We start from the raw sequence: 17,640 nt of genomic DNA on the forward strand, positions 1-17,640 counted from the left end.
AATTTAGCGCCGCAATCTATTTAGTCCCGATTTAAGGGGGGGACAAACAGTAGCGCTATACTCTACTTAAAATTTTACGTTTCAAAAGACTAATATATGATAAATTATTCATATATTAATAATGCTATTAGTCATATGACAAGGTTATAAATAAACGATTTTAGATTTTACACACGAATTGTGATGGTAATAATAAATGAAAGGATTATTCTTTAACGAGGAAGTTAATTGGAGCGATAAATTTTTAAATAAAATTCCCATTTGTTTACAATGTAGCGACTCCAATAGAAACAATTCGAAGTTGGAAACAATCACTAAGCACAATATCTAACTTTCAACAAAATTAAATCTTTAATTAAACCCAAATATCAACATGCTTCGTTATATTATAATTTCTAATGAAATCTATTATTATATTTATAGAACGAATATGTTTTATGTTAAATAATTCTTTATCTAACATATACAGAGTTCATTGCTCTGTACTTTGACACACGAGCCTTACAACTAGATTTTAAACCGACATTTTAATGATGAATTAGGCGCTGATGGAATTTATCAATAGACAGAAACAATGAATTTACTACATGTAGCGATTTATTAAAAATTTTTTACAATAATTCTGAAAACATTTCTATTAATTGCAAGCGACCAACAGATATCGGAACGGTGATTAAGAAAAAATTTATAAACTGTTACACGGTTCAACTAAACACTTCACCCTGATATGTGGCAGTCATTTGCAAAAATAGTTCATTCTAAATCACAGCTCTTACTATATACAATTTATCTTTTTTATGATATTTTTAAGTGAAAAGATTTGTGTGATTTCTGCAAAGAAGTGTGTTAAGTATCACTATTGTTTTAATTAGGAGTATTTTTAATCGCTACAAACCAAATTGGAAAGCTATGGAGAGCTTAAAAGAGAGAACATAACTGTGTATGGACGTATTTCTAGGCTTCTTTCCTCCAGTGCTGAGTATATACACTTATCACAGACAATCTGAAAGAAGTTCTAATGTTTCTATTTACGTCAATTGATCAAATGCATTTTCGTCCAAACTCTGAAGCCATGTAAATATCATAATATTGCGTTCGTATTTTGAAAGCGGTTTACCTTTGTCCCTCTCTATGTCTTTGACCGTAAGACAGAGTGTCTTGTTAGCGCCGTGGAACCCGAGTGACGTTACGTGATGTTGACTGCAATCTGGTAAATTTAGTTGGCTCCGAGTGAGACGTTCCAAAGCTTTGTATGTGCTCACCAATCTTCTTCTAATATAAACTTGGCGAATTTTTTGATTGACGGAACGAACGAAGTCCTTAGCTCCCGGCTGAGGAGAAGGACCTTCTCCTACAGCAACCCAAGTAGAACAGGATCGGGAAGGATGCTCGTGATGAGTTTGGTTCATTTCGTATTTCCTCCAACTCGATAGAGCTAACTCGGAAACTGTAGAACGGAGTGGTTCAGCATCGACGCACATGTTAGCCAAATCGCTGGTGCTGAAACTCTTCATTAATCCAAAAGCCGAACACAAAACTCCACAATTTCGAATAATTTCCGTATCTTCTTCGAAGAGAATCTCATTTGCCAAATGTCTTCTTGTCGATCCATCAAACGATAACCGCAAACAATGGCGACTACCGCGCACATTCCAACTATCTTCTCTTCTGGATTGCCCTAGAGACGATGTTCTCAGGCGTCCGAAATCGGAACCCAAACTAGATAATGACATCAACGAAAGATCGGTAGTTAAACTTTCCCTGCTCGGCGAGCGAGCAATTGGTCCAGTAGCAACTGGAGCATGAAGAGTTCCGCTTTCTCCTTCTAGTTTCAAGTGATTCATAATATATATATTTGCATACCAAACATCAGAAGAAAATCAAGATTGTCGGCCCGATCATCTAAAAGAGAAAACAAGAATATAAAAAAAACAACATTATTTAAATATTAAAATCATTTACAATTTTAAATTATTATTATTATGTTTTAAAACTAATTTAATTATACGTTTAAATCGTTATTTGAGTAATTCCTCTGACGCAAATTATCTACGACATTCAAAAGTAGAGTTAACGATCTTTTCTTTTCACTTAATTACACTTGATTGATGTAAATTAATCTAGTTTAGAAATTATCTGGCAGAATAATCGATTTAAATCTCTTAAGAAAGGCAGGCGTTCCGAACTAATGCGCTAAATTAATATGTAATTTATTCATCGTCAAATTAATAAGTAAAAGTTCTCAAGTTCGAGTCTTTATCGCATAATTTGTACAAAATCCTTTTTCTAAGAGTTTAATATCGAGTGACTTTCACATCCGAAATCGATTTCCGATCAATATATGTCTATTTATATAAATATGGCTGACTCAGCCGATACATTTTAGAAAAATATACGTCTTATGCCACTTCAAACTATTATACGAGTTCATTTAACTCTTCCTTAAATATATTTATCTCTAACGTTGAACTTTACTCTTCTTTTGTCTAGTGAAGAATCTTATTAACACGTTCAATTCACTTTCACGTCTTTATGTTAGTTGTATGTTTATCCTTTTACCGATTAACTCATTATTTCCTAGCATAGAAACCTAACTATTAACTATTTTTAGAGCTTAACTGTCAACAGAAAGGTAAATATACAACTAATAAATATGAACATATCCATCCCCATATTTATTAGTTGTATATTTAGTCTTGCTATCATCTCTTGATGAATTTTGCTTCGTTTTTTCTTTTGGCTCAAATTTTGCAATTTTAGCTGCATCTCAGGTAAGAAAACCTTGACATTTTAGATATTTTTATTAAGTAAATTTAATAAATTTAAATATAATTATTTTATTATATATTCTCGCATTTATATTCTTTGAAGGAAAACTTTAAGATTTCATATTTCTTGAGAAATGACATAATTATTGTATAAAATATAGAAAAGAAAAGTGGAGTGAAGTGCCATCCATTTCCCAAATTGAAAGATGATTGTATTTTCAAAAAAATTTCAAAACATCAGCAAGATTACTTCATAAATTTATAAATAGATTACTCATAACAGAGAAATATGAGCTAGTTCCGTCTTAAATATTTATTATCTTAATAAAAGAAGAATATTAAAAACTTTCACTTTCTCTTGTCATTCTTTAGCAAATACTAGAGATTTTATAACGATTCATCAGAATATCTAACTCTAATAGTAATTTAGTAATTATAAACCAGTTAAATTTATTAAAAATCAAGAGAAATTGCCGTTTAAACAGTAAAAATATACACACTTTATTTATTAAAATATTAGAATTAAAATTAATCGATGTAAAAATAGTGAAATTTAACGTTATTAACCTTTTATAAACATATAAAAATTAGAAAATAAAGACTATATTGAGTTAAATATTCTAGATATAAGTCCAAAAACCTATTGAATTGTCTACATTAATAATTTCGAAGGTGTGATGTGTGTCCTTATGAAATATTTATAAATTTATCTCGTAAATTACGCAAATTAATTCTACTAGTCCTTGTATATTATTAAAGCATCAAAACAAGAAAAATAAGTCTTTTGCTTATTAATTAATTTAAAAAAATACATGTATATATTTAAGCAACGGGATGTATAAAGAAACTTAATACCTGCCAACACCTGTTCTGCTATTTGATAGGTTTTATACGGGGAAGATCTTAGGAAAAAATTATTTTTCTGCCGATTATATATTAATTTATACGAATTTATAAACGTATTTGTTTAATAAACAATTCAGACAAGCAAATAGCGCAAGATACATTTAATTAGAATGGCATGAAAGGTCAAAATCGATCATTAAAATGTCAAAAAATAGGAATAGTTTGCAAAGGTATTCTTGGTTTTAAAAAAACACCAACACTGATTGGACAATAAAAAACAAAGAATTTAAAATATCCCGCACGATTCGACTGTTATATAGACTTATTCATTACATATAACGTTATCGAAAGTAATGGTAAAACTCACCTTTCCGGTTTCTTCGCCCGAATGAATAGGAACCATCATTTTCTCCTCATCGTACACGGGCGTTAAATAGAGCGCATGCCCAATGGCCATTGGTATTGTCGCAATCGACAAAATTGATCGATATTATCCCTTTTCAGGGATTTCTTCTTCTTCTTTCTAATTTAAAATGTAGGAAATATTAAATAAAAAATATTATATATATTTACATAGATTTATTTAGCATTAAGAGATAAAATTTTCGAGTAATACGAAACGACAAAAAGATTTTATTTTTACGAATCATAGACATCAGAAAAGAAACCGTTTTCTTTATCAAATCGAAATTCCGTTTTCTGCGTTAATATTATATTCTGTAATTTGAGGAGTTTGCATACTTTAATATATTTTTTTAAAATATTGCTTGATAAGATTGGTGCTTATCGATAAATCGATGTAAAAAGATTGCAAATGGAGGGGTGTAATATAACCTATTTAAGTAATTTGATCGGCGCGATTCTTTTTTTTTTTTAATATTCGATTGTCGTGACTCGTTTTTCTTTATGTTTAAACAATTCTTTAACAATCAGAGTGTCATTTTGTTTTTATTATAATCAACCTTTGTACTATGAATTTAAAAAAAGGCAACAGCGGATTGCGGATACGTATTTAAATATTTAAAGTTCGTTTTAAATGCTTTAAAAAGTAAGAAATTATTATTATTATTATAAATGGAGTTGAATCTAGAACCCGAAGGCTTGAACATCTGTACTGATATTTTTACAATGGATAGAGGAAACAACAACAGAGATCGTTCATAAATTATGTAACTTTTTATTTACATAATACTTTTATACTTTTCAACTTCCATTCCATCCCCCGTGTAAAATTTGGTAACGCTGTCGCACACGCCCATCTCTAAAATTACGTAAACTATATTTTCGATCAATCTCTTTAACTGTACTAAGGAAAAACACACAGCAGGGGTACCGAACGTTACTTTATTAATTACCTGTATAATGTGCTGTAGTGAAATAAACAGGGTTAACAGACCCTGTTTATTTCTCTACATTGAGACGTAACATTTTTATAAACACTCGCCCCCTTGTAACGCATCGTAACGATTGCCTGCGTACCCACCCATCCTTATCTGCATTACGTAATTTATTCACAGCCTCGCAGATTGAGGATGAAATTGTAAGTACACCTTAAAAATAAAATCTAAATTTTGTTTAAACAATAGACAATTTTTATAAATCAGAAAGACTTACATTTTATTAAATGGTTTTGAATATCTGCGCTAATACTTTTACAATAGATAAAAGAAACAACGGTGGTCACGGATAAAATTGCTTATAATCGTTTGAAAATCGAATTAAAACGTAAATAATTAAGTGTAAATTAATAATGGATTTTTCAAAATATTATACAGGAAAAATATTTTATTACCTATATTACGATAATCATTTTTTATGTGAAAAATTTATCATTTTTTGCAGTCAAATTGGAATAAAATGTTTCCGTATCCGAAAAGTTATGCCGTAATAAATAGTGATCTTACTTTTATTAATCAATTAATAGCATTCTTGATATACATTATTACCTCCAATATTTTTCTTCAAGTGATTTAACACATATATTTTTACAATGATTGATATTATTGGTTAAACATTGAAATAATTTCATTATAAATGAGCCTCCAGTATAATTCTTCATTATATAATCTTGTGGCAAAAAACGTAATTCTATCTGCCGATAAGATATGAATTCGAATGATGTAACTGGTATAATGGTGTTATGATGCAAATTATTAAATTATTCTTAAATAGATTAGTCTTTAACGAGGCATCGAAACTTTCAAGATAAGATACGAATGAGAATAATGATTACGTAGCAATGATACGAACATTACACACTTCTGTACAGAGCCCCGATTAAAAGGATTGTATCTTATCTAAATTATTCCAAGAATAAGTATTTAAATAAGGTGTGACCTTTACTTAAATACAAAAGACACATGTATTTTACAGTATCTGTAAGTAAAAGTCTTAACACGTTGCAATGCGATCTTTTGGTGGGTTGAGCCTCGTTCTCGCCCCCTTGTGGGCCTGCCGAACCTACGATAGGTATGATCTACATTATCGGAGTTTCCGAAAATCTATCCCGAAGTGTATAAAAAAAAAACAGTTAATATTTAAGAAACTTTGATTGAAAAGGTCAACGAGTACCTAATTTAAATAAATAGATTAGATTTACATAATCCAATATCAAAATTCCTTAGGATTATTGTCTGACGTTTATGCACAGTCACTGGGAGATTCGTATAATGCACTGACAAATTATTATTAAATTATACTTAAGTAGATTTAATCTGCAGCGAAACATGTAAACTTTGAAATCTTTTTGAAAAATTTTGTTTTCTGTAGATACATGAGAAAAATATGTTGTTAGAATAGTGAGAAAAATGCCAAGTGACCTCAATAAATGTTGTTATCAGATAAAGGAGATATAAATCTGCCAAGAGATCATTTCACATCAAGAACTCTTTCATCTAGCATTTGCTCGGTAATCATTTAATGACAATGTCTTGAATCGACTTTAAATCATATACGCAACTATTGTTAATTATTTCTTCGTATTATTACGTTTGTAAAAATTGAATTTTAATATGAATCATTCTGAAGTTTAGACCCCGTTTCTAGCCTATAACTCTAATCATTTCAAAGAGAAAGATATATGCTAAAATATAGCCTTTGTTATATTTTCCTCCAATTCTATGTTAATGAGGATACAAGAGAAGTACGTTGCAGTAATAAATTTATTAATTTATACAAAAAGAAATCATGAATTTGCAATCGTAAACAATTACGAAATAACAAACTGCACGTTTGAATTTTATGCGAACCTCTTTTCAATTGTTTTTAATTAGAGCAGTTTGGCTATTTGTAAGATAAAGAGGTTTAGGAGTTTCATTATAATATTTTAAATTTACCAATTATCCTAACATTAGCAAACATTAGTTTTTTCTAATCTGTATTCTTTTTAGAACCTTAAATACAGGACTTATAGAGCTGAAGGTCCGTGAGTTTTTGCTGAAATCTCTTTGCAATCTTTGATTTGCCTTTCTGCCCTGTGGGCACCGAGAGGGTCTTTATTCAGGTTCTTTAGTCGGGTGAATATCCGGGACAGATGGTACACAAAAAGTTCCTGAAGTTATCCTGCCGAATTCGATTTCGGGTTCCTAGAGCAGTGGGCTGACATCTTTACCGGCTCGGCTATTCGGTTGGCTAAGGTTCATAACTAATAAAATAATGGGCATAAGATGTATGGATAATAAAAAAAATTATTACTAGGATTTTTACTACTTTGGATTAATCTAGTGATTACAACTAAAGATGGGAGTATTCGAATACAAAAGTTGAAAACTATTCGATTACAAAACGATCTTATCTGGTTATTAAGACTAATTAATAATCAGATATAAAGCAATTTAACTGAAAACAGAGGTTAAGCCTCCATGTCAAAATAAAGGTAAAAATTATTAATATAAATAAATTTTTTAAATTATTAAATTATTTAGAATATTTTAGAAGAAAAATATCGCCAGAAGCAGAACTCTAACTCTAAACTGCTCCTTTCCGTGCAGACGCGTTATCGTTACTATTCGATTGTTCTCATTGTTCTTGCACTATTCGTATACTTTTCGGATCTTTATGAGTCCGACAACGAACAAGCCAATTCGAGTACCAAAAACTATCTTCTTGTTCTGTTTCGCAAATTCTAATCGCATTACAGTAATACAGAGTCCAAGTTATTCCGTAATCTGACATTATGAAGAATTTTAATATTCTAGTTTATTTCATTCTCTGTAATAAGTAACAATGTTAGTCAACCTGTTCTGAAATAATCGGTTCTAGTTAGTTACTAATTACTCCATACAATATAAATTCGTAGCATATATTGATATTATTGCCTTATTCTCGACCCGCTTATAGTAATATTTAATATAGAAAATCATTTCGTTCCGAAGAATTTTTTCTGTTTAGGCAGGTTTCCGTTTTATTCAGGTTTTGTTTTATACATGTTTTACTATGTAACAAAATGCAATTGTTTTGTTTCTCATTTCTCTCTGTGGTATTCTGTTTTTTGCTGAAGGTTCTGATCACATTACCCATGATAAGCATGCAAAAAGATCTGTTGCCCGCATGGCGGAAAGCTATGTGTGTCGATATTATCTCGAATTTATGTACTCCTCTATTACTGAGTAGTACAGTGATTACTTTTTAATGGCATTTCTAGATCTATTAGGAAGTGTACAGTACATATACAGATGCGGATATAAAACGGAAATTCCATTGAAAAATAACTATTTTTTCAGCTGATTTTTTAAAATAGAAACCATAAAGTTTTTATCGTTTTCATTCTTGATGAAAACAGTGAAACTTTATGACTCCATTCCGTTTTCCATACCATACCTTTAGTATTAAATATAGTCAGTTATGTAATGCAATCTAATTTATTTAATATGTGGAATAGAATATAAATTTCTTATTTGTTTTGTTGAAAATAAAATGAAATTTTTTTGGAATTAAAAGTCGGAAAATACAAAACAAAATAAAAATTTTATAAACAAAACCAAATGATATAAATTATTTTAAGAAAAAAGTTTATATAATTTCTGTAAATATATTAACTTCCAGTGCTGAGTCCTAAGCCCACTAGTGGCCGAATGGATAAAACCACTGATCGTGGGCCAACGGGCTAGTCACGTAGAATTTTCCGGGTTTTCTTCACGTTAGTAACACCAAAATAGCGGCCAGTTCCCCATGGAAAGTTGTCTCAGGAAGCATTTCCCTCGGTAATTTTTCACGGTTGGTCTATTCCAGATATATAAACCCTCATCTCTAACCATCTGGTCGCCCTCAGTTTGGTTCTGGCCTAATCCACGATATTTTTTTTATTATTCTTTCTGTTCTGTAGGAACTAAGAAAGTCTTTTAATTAATCAAACCCAATATTGGTTCGGTCAGATCCCAAAGGGACTGCCGGACGGTAGAGACGGGGCTCGACATATTGAAATGAGCCATCTCTATGAAAAATTTAAGGAGTTTTTCGTTCCGCCCGTATTCGTTCCCGGGTCTCCACATTGGCACGTTATCTTATGGGCAAAATGGGCAATTGCCTGGGGCCTTCACCAACAAAGAGCCAAAAACCAATCTTTTATAAACTCATTACTATAGTAAGAATACCGAAATTACATTTGGCTCCATATCTGGGGACTCTAGATTCCAATGTGATGCAGGCGCAGAACTTAACCCTCCAAGATTGCGTTAAACAACGAACAAGGATACCCGATGAGAAATGTCTGAAATCAACACTGCACATGGAACCCCTAATTCAAGTTTCGTCAAATTATAACGCGCCATTGGTTCTCCAGAGCGGTAAGTTGACACGTTATCCACTAGGCCATCCGGTTGTCTCCCATGTTAGGTATTAAAAACAACACTCTTAGTGCCCACAGGACGGAAACTGTGAAAAAAAAATCCCTTAGTGAAAAAATCATAATGAAGATCAATTTAAATATTAAAATTAAATATTAAATCAGCAATGAACTAAAATTAGAATTTCGAATTGCTATTTCATCTTGATTTCACAATTAAAAATTAATTTATTAAACCTTTATCCAATAATTTCGAATTAAGTGGAAATATAAATTCATTACAGTTTCAGATTTAATATCTTATGTTTACAGAATGTTATTAAATGTTGAACTATCAGTGAAGTGATGTTTAAATTAATTTTATCTTTTGTAATGCTCGATACACTTCAGAATGTCAAATATTAAGATTTTATTCGCACAGTTTATTAGAGATATTTGCCACTATTAAATGATTGTTTTTAAACAATATTTACTTACTTCTACAATTTAATTGTTTGTCAATATAATTAATTTCTTAAAGAGTGGCCTAATAGTTAACTATTGTAAATTTTATATCAGACAGTTATTTAAGATCATATCCATTGTTTACAATGTATTATTTCTGTAAAAAGAAAAAAAAAACATCGTCATAAACAAGGTTTTGGGCCGATCTGTTTATTATATTCTATTATTTTTAAATTGTATCGTAGCGCCATCTCTATTCCAAATGACTAACTATTATTACATTTTATTTTAAAAAAATATTAATAAAAATTAGAAATGTTAATCCGTACAATAGTTCGGATTAGCAAGAGTGCGCTGTGCTTGAAAGATGATATATTAAAACATTCCGAAAATTTTAATATAACTCCAAGAATATAATAAACGTCATTAACTAGTTAATATTTACTATTTAAGTAAGCCAGCAACGAGTTGCTCAACTTTCCCCGCAACATTTAAAATTTTGGTGGCGGTATCTGTTGTTATGTTTTATATAAAAATCTTTTTATATTTTTAACTATTATAAAATGTCAAAAAGCTTAATTTTGAGGGTAGGGATGAGTTTTATTAAAAATTGTAAATACCAATAACGAGGATAATCGTCATTATGTCCGACCCTACCGGAGATACACACGACCCACATTATGTCTCCATCCCCTTGACCTTTAACCACTAAACTTTAACAGCATCAATTCCCCTAATAAGCAAATCTCCCTGCAAAATTTCAGAAATTTTCGACAAAAAACATAGGAGTTACGAACCGATTGTGTTCTCAAGAATGTACTGTACTCCCCTGCCACAATGATTGCCACCTTCTCCATAAAATTTTAAACATATATTTTAAGTAATCTGTATATCAGTTTTACAAATATACGTGAAGAATACAAACAAAAAACGCTATTAATTGACTTTTGTGCCATCTTATATATTTAACTTATCAATTTATATTATTTTTCTGCTGAAATAAACAGTCTTAGTGCTTTCAATTTAAGGTTTTTTGAAGATACTTTTTCTTCGTTTTTTCATCTTTTGAGGTTTTTTTTTTATTTTATTTTCGTTTTTTCTATGAGGCTTTACCACTAAAGTTCTAATTTAGATGTTTTTTCATAGGTTTAAATTACTAATAGGTTTATTATTAAATCACTAATTAATAGGTTTTTTAAATTTAAACTACAAGAGGCCATCGGTTTTCAGTTACTGAGACTAAAAACAAAATTAAACAATAATTTTAACAGCGAAAACGAAAAATTTATTGTTAGAAAAAGTACAGTATCTTATTCGCGCCTCACCAACAGGATGGCCACGTGCAGTTTTCTGGGTTTCCTCCACGCGTCTAACACCTAATTACGGGTCAATTTCTCACAGAAGTCCTCCTGGGAGCTTTGGAATTTCCAAGGAATCCTTGGAAGATCGTCCACGTGTTGCGTTGTGTTGTATTCCATTAATCTAATTCATGTGAGATAAATCCTGAAAAAGTGCCCGGTGGCCGAGTAGATAAAACTACTGAACACTGGTAATTTTGCCATGGGTAATTAAATAAGTTTCCGGTATAATCGATACAAAATTCTTTGTATCGATTATACCGGAAACTTATTTAATTACCCACGGCATTATTTAATTATGTTTGATCAAATTTGGTTGCATTTAGACAAATAAAAATTTTCTAGACAGCGTTGAATAAAGGTTCGTTAACTACGATCAATTACGATAAATCTCAGCAACGAAACAATAATAATGTTTCTTCATTGCATTATAGCTTTTTTTAATAAAATTATAATTTTATAAAATATAATATCTATAATTTATTATTATATATTATATAAAAGACAATTGATTAATTTTGCAACTGAACTCTTCTTTTTCTCAAATGAAAATGTAGGTCTATGTGTCTTTTTTAGCCTTTATTCACACGATTAAATATACTTTTTAGATTATTTAGATTAAAAATATTCCAAATTTTATGCGTTTTTTTAAATGTATTTTTTAATAGTCAATTTAATTAAAAATGTAATGAAGTTTGCTTTGATGGCAAACAAAACAACACGTAGGCAATCTGCCGAGGGGAAAATGTCTCCTAGGAAAAATTTCTATGGAAAGCTAACCCATATTCAAGTGTTAAGCACCTGAAGAAAACCCGAAAAGTCCATATAGCTAGTCAGTTGGTCAGATGCGAACTCACGACCAATTAACTGTGTTACGGTGATTTTGTCGACTCGATCACTGGTTGGTCTGTATACTTAAGTTAATTATTTAGTAATTTAAGAGTTGATATTTTCCATTTTGGTTTAATATATGTTGTTAGTAAATTAACATGCAATATTATATATATATATATGTATGTTTTAACATAAACTGCTTTGTTCTTTTTAAACGTTGAATAAATTTATACAAATTTCTTTAATATGAATAACGTAGTGTACTTCAGTAAAAAATACATTAATCATAGAAATAGAGGAACATAATTCTAGTACTAACCATTAGGTTAAACAATTTTTTTAAATTTATTACTAATTTGAATACTAAAAGTATGAATAATAAGCTTTTCAAAATTGTTTTGTTTCTTGTTTATAGACGTGTATAGAATTGTATAAACTTGTTTTTCTTGTTCGTTGTTTACAGTTTTGTTCTAAAATGATTTTTTTCTTGTTTACTCCATGTCTAGGCCTATTATTTACTTTTTGTATAATTAAGAAATATTATGTAGCTATATGGTAGTTAACAAATAATAATGAAATCATTTGCATTTCTTATAGTTTAATCTTAAATTTAACTATACGAATAAATTTATAAAGAATGTATTATTTTAATGTTCGTTCTGCAAAAACAACTGTTGTTATTGCACAACTTTTACACATAAAAACATTTAAAGTAAACACACGACAACAATTATTGATTATAATTTTTAAAAATCAGAATCAATAATTGTCTGAAGCATAAATTAGAAGGATTTTGCCAAATGTTCAAAATTCTGAGATATATTATTTATGGTGTACCCTATTTAAATACATCCAAATTTTCGGTTATGGTGTTATAATAATATTTTAATAGGAAGAAATGGAGAGTGTATGTAGGCTACACCAGTTCTGTAAATATTATTTAAATTCCTCAAAAGATAAAATTCAGTGGATTAAGTTTGTCTGGAATTTGCCAAAAAAGTAACGAAATTCCCTAATTGAGTTAAATGTCAATTGATTCTGTTGATTCTGAACTAAATGGCAGAGTCGCGGGAGTTAGAATTGAAAATAATTAAACTGTGACTGAAAATTTTCAGACATTTTCAACAAAAAGCACAAGAGTTATTAAGCTTCAATGAGGGAGGTAAACAAAATTGTGACCCCTCCACACACAGTAACATACATACATACAAAAACCTTCAAATATTTTTGCATTTTTTGACATTTCAAGGTCCCCGAGTACAAAACTGTAAAAATCTTGGGGGGGCATTTTTTGACTGATCGCCATACTTTCTGTCTCATACATTACAGAGCCGAGAAAGTAAAAATAGATGCAACATTTATCAGATTTGTAGATGACAGAATATAAAAGGTATCTTCAAAAATAAATGAAAAATCAATGAAGAAAGATGTGAGATTTATGGAGAATATCTAAGTACTGTCTTGAACATAAAGAATAAAGATAAAAGCATATGGAAAAGAAACCGAACAGATGAAATAGTTCCAATATTTGGCTAATTGATTAAGTAAAGATAGAAAAACTGCAAAGGTTACTAAAAGAACAACAATACTGACCTAAGAAGTAATTAACAAAAAGATGATTAAATAAGAATCTTTCTTCAGTAACCCATAAAGATTATATGAATTACTGAAGAAATAAATGAAATACTGATTTAACATTGTATGAATAAGCCAGTATACATGGAGCGGAAATATAGATAATAAGAAAGGAGGGCAAGAAAAAGATTTGAAGGCTTCGTGACATGGATATTACGGAGTATGATAGGATAAAGTTAATGGAGTGATGAAAAAATGGAAGAAGAGATTGGATTATTGGATAAGATCAAAAGGAGATTGGATTTTGTCACGTCTTAAGAGACTGTTAAGAGATATAATTGAAAGATTGGTGGAAGGAGGCAAAATAAATAAAAGGAAGGAAAAGATTTGTGCTAATTGATGGCTTAAATGTTGGAATGACTTACTCCGAACTAAAGGCTAAATCAAAGATAGAACTGGAGTAGAGGGGATTAAAGTTAATTAAAAGAAACTTGTCTTTATGTTTTCTTTACTTTCCTATTTACTTAAATCTTTATTTTTTAATACTTCTTATATGTTAATTATGATACATAACATTACTTAAATTAAAAACTTTAAAGCTTTAAATATACATCAGATTAAGAACTGTATTTTAAATGTCAATTATATTGGAATCACAACATGATAAGCAACCAAATCACTTTTTTTTTTCTTCTTATTTTTAATGTAGAAAGTACTGGTTTTTTGCAATATCTTTCTATACAGTTCATTTTTATATCATTGAGACTATTTTATTTTAAAAATTAATTTATAATAATTAATTATGTATTGAGACAAAAATTATCCTTAAGTCATTTATTAAAGTTAATAATAAGTTAAATGGTAAATGAATATGATTATTTTTTTATGTATTTCTTTTAAATGTGTGCTCTTTGCAATGGTTGTTATTCAAATCATTAGCTGTTATTTTATAAATGGTTGTATAGTTATTATGTATTATATGTAGCGTTTTCTTGTTCACAATATCTGAAATCAGATTTCTCTAAACAATAAAAGTGGTTTTAATCAGCTAAAACAAAATTTTAAAGACTGCTTAATTAAATGATTTGTAAGGGAAGAGTGTGCCTTTCCTTAAGATTATAAAACTCTTAATTTATTTAAACTTCTCCTAAAATAGAGTACCGGTATATATAAATACGTAATTTACATATTTATTGTAAAACTGCACATCTGTCTACTGCATTAAGTAAACATCACTAAACTAAGAAGTAATTTTTTTTCAATGTTGCTATAATGAAAAAATTTTTTAATTACAATGATTATAATTCTATATTAGTTTACTAAAGTAATTAAATAAAGCAAAACCTTAAAAATACACAGAAGAAAGTATGAACGTCTTCATATCTCCACCATGTGCATATTACTTTCTCGGGTGTTTTATATAACAAATAAAAAGTATGGTGATCGGTTAAAAAGTACCTCCCAAAATTTTTCCATTTTTGGACTCAAGGGAGATTTAAATGTCGAGAAATGCAAAAAACTTGGGGAGTTTTTGTATGTATTAGTGTGTGTTTGAGGGGGATACGATTTTGTTTACCCACTTCGAAGCTTATAACGCCTGTGCCTTTTGTCGAAATTTTTTAAAATTATTCAAGAAAGTTTATGTATTAGGGACATTGATTCTATTCAATTTTGGTGGTTAAAGATCACGGGAAAAAGGAGATAGAGGAAGTCGTGTTATCTCGAGTGGAGTCGGACATAATGAAGATTTTACTCGTTTTAATTTTTTTTTTTTTTTTTTTTACATATAAAACACATCGCTACCCTCAAAATTAAGCCTTTTGCCATTTTATGAAAATTAGTAATATAAAAAGTTTCTAAATAAAATTTCATAACAGATGGCGCCACACACGATTTTAAATTTTTTTGTTGGTAAAATTAAGCAACTCGTTGCTGGACTTTTTTACAGAGGCGTTACCTCTAATAAAAGATTGTCTGTGTAAAGGAAGACTGTTTTCCTGGTGATTGGACATGGCAGAGATATAAAGACGTTTATGTTTCCTCCATGTACTGTACTCATATTTTAAATGTAGAATACCGTCAGCCATTTTAATTATAACAAGAAAACCTCCTTAAAGCGGAACGTGATGGTACGGATCAGAATTTCAGTTTTAACAGATTTTCATTTTACAAGGGTTATGTTTTTGTTAACTAATTCTTCTAGAGAGTTAGAGATAAACATCAGTATTGTATTGCAACAATTACTTTTTCGATAAGAGAAAATACGATTTTAACGAAGGAAAAAAAGGATCGCTTTTAGATGCTATTGAACATAAATTGAACAGAAAAAATCAGATATTATCAAAATACAATTACTTCTGAACAATAGCCATTGACGAGAACATAAAAATGGTCGTGGTTTAAAGGATTTTTTATGCACTTTTGCTCAAAAAGTTATTGAAAATATGCTGGGAGATGTTCGTTGTTGGTATTTAAAAAGTTTAAAAAGCGGATAATATTAAATATTTTATTTTATTAGTTAAGTTATTACTTGTGTCAAATATTATATTTAAGAAATTCTCATTAAAATTTTATACATCGATTTATTGATTAATCAATATTAAAATATGTTTAAACATTTTTCTCCTCGGTTGCATAAATTGTGGTATTTACTAAATTATTGATAACACGAGTTTGCTTTCATATGTTTTATTTTACGAACAAAAACAGAATCAATGTTATTGTTCCGTATTTTAAAGGGTTTGGTAAATAAATCTATGACCTACTGTTCTCTTTCTAAACTTATTACTAATGAAATACATTCAAGCTTAGATAGAGAGGGAATAATAAAATAATTTAGCTTACACTCCGGACACAGAAAATCTTTCGAAATTTAGTTATTTTACATTTAAAAAAACTTGGTTTGAAAGTATATATTTCTTTTGAAAAATGGTAAAAATCTGCATTGTGACTCTAAACTATAAGATCTAATAGGCCCCTTTCCTCCGTTGAGTAGTAGTAAATTTAAAATCTGACCCTTATGTTGTGGCCGTCTTTTTAGTTTATGTATAAATTTGATCCCATCCGTTTTCACGCGTCTAACACCTAAATAGGGACCAGTTTCCCATAGAAAGTCTTCCCGGGAGGCACTCTCCATGACAGATCGCCCACGTGTTGCATTACAGCATTATTATTCCATCAATCCATCGATTATAAAACATAAAATCAAATATATAATTATAGAAAATAATCTTGAAACTATATATATATATATATAATCTTATATATATATATATATATAATTAAAAAATTTAAAATTACCGCTTTAATATAGGGGGGATGTAGGAAACTTTTTTAAAGCAGTAATAGATAATTACTTGCAAAATAAATAAATAAATAAATAAACTAATTAAGATCTTATAGTAAGAAATATAAAATTTCAAATAAAATATTCATGTTTTTTTGTTATTTTATAAATAATATTGATATAATTCTGCGCGATGTTAAATCATGGAAGGCAGTACACCAGATGGCGCATTGTTATATGAGTGTCACGTGAGAAACCATCTGTTTGAATCGTTCAGGCCATATGAAAAGAAGCATGGCAGATTGGCGGTGGACATCTCTATTACTCTTCCTATTAATTTCTTTATCGGAATCTGATGACATCAATATAGGTAAGCGTGCTAAATAACGCAGCATAAATAGATTTTCAGGTAAATTTATTTCTGATTATTCTACCTGTTGGGATTCTTTGCACTTTTTAAAACAAAGAATTGTAGCGATAATTTAGAATTAAGTAAATTCTAATTTTTAAGTTCCAAGTTTCGAATTTATAGCTTGATTGTTGGAAGATTAAATAAAGAAATTTGCAAAAGTTACCATAAGATTTTGGATTAGTTAAAAAAAAAAAAAAAAAACAAAAAGACAATTTTTAATAATATTTAGAGAAATTTGATCGTTTGTTAAACATATAACTTGATAACCTTAAACATTTTTTAATTTAATTTTTATATTAATTATTAAAAAGTTTATTAAATGTTATGTAGTCACT

The 17,640-nt window shown here is 29.4% G+C and overlaps 2 protein-coding genes across 2 annotated transcripts in view; one reads left to right on the forward strand and one right to left on the reverse strand.

The window, feature by feature from the left end:
- Positions 1–579: 579 nt before the first annotated feature.
- On the reverse strand, positions 580–2,131 carry LOC136977748 (uncharacterized). Its single transcript, XM_067273297.1, has 2 exons — positions 2,009–2,131; positions 580–1,902 (listed from the first exon to the last, which is right to left on the reverse strand). Exon 2 carries the CDS (start codon positions 1,842–1,844, stop codon positions 1,029–1,031), a length of 816 nt encoding a protein of 271 aa, XP_067129398.1. The 5' UTR covers positions 1,845–1,902; positions 2,009–2,131; the 3' UTR covers positions 580–1,028.
- Positions 2,132–17,148: 15,017 nt separating this feature from the next.
- The window catches only part of LOC136977749 (ionotropic receptor 93a-like), a 56,915-nt gene continuing 56,423 nt past the window's right edge, over positions 17,149–17,640 (forward strand). The window contains exon 1 of the mRNA XM_067273298.1: positions 17,149–17,263. Within this exon, the coding sequence (XP_067129399.1) occupies positions 17,176–17,263 (88 nt within the window). The 5' untranslated portion in view covers positions 17,149–17,175. The remainder of the gene's footprint in view (positions 17,264–17,640) is intronic.

Source organism: Centruroides vittatus, unplaced genomic scaffold (assembly GCF_030686945.1).
Source record: "Centruroides vittatus isolate TY-2023 unplaced genomic scaffold, ASM3068694v2 contig_474, whole genome shotgun sequence".
Lineage (NCBI taxonomy): Eukaryota > Metazoa > Arthropoda > Arachnida > Scorpiones > Buthidae > Centruroides > Centruroides vittatus.

Coding starts and splice junctions, on each gene's coding strand:
- LOC136977748 (XM_067273297.1), bottom strand. CDS start 1,844: ATGAATCACTTGAAACTAGAAGGAGAAAGCGGAACTCTTCATGCTCCA.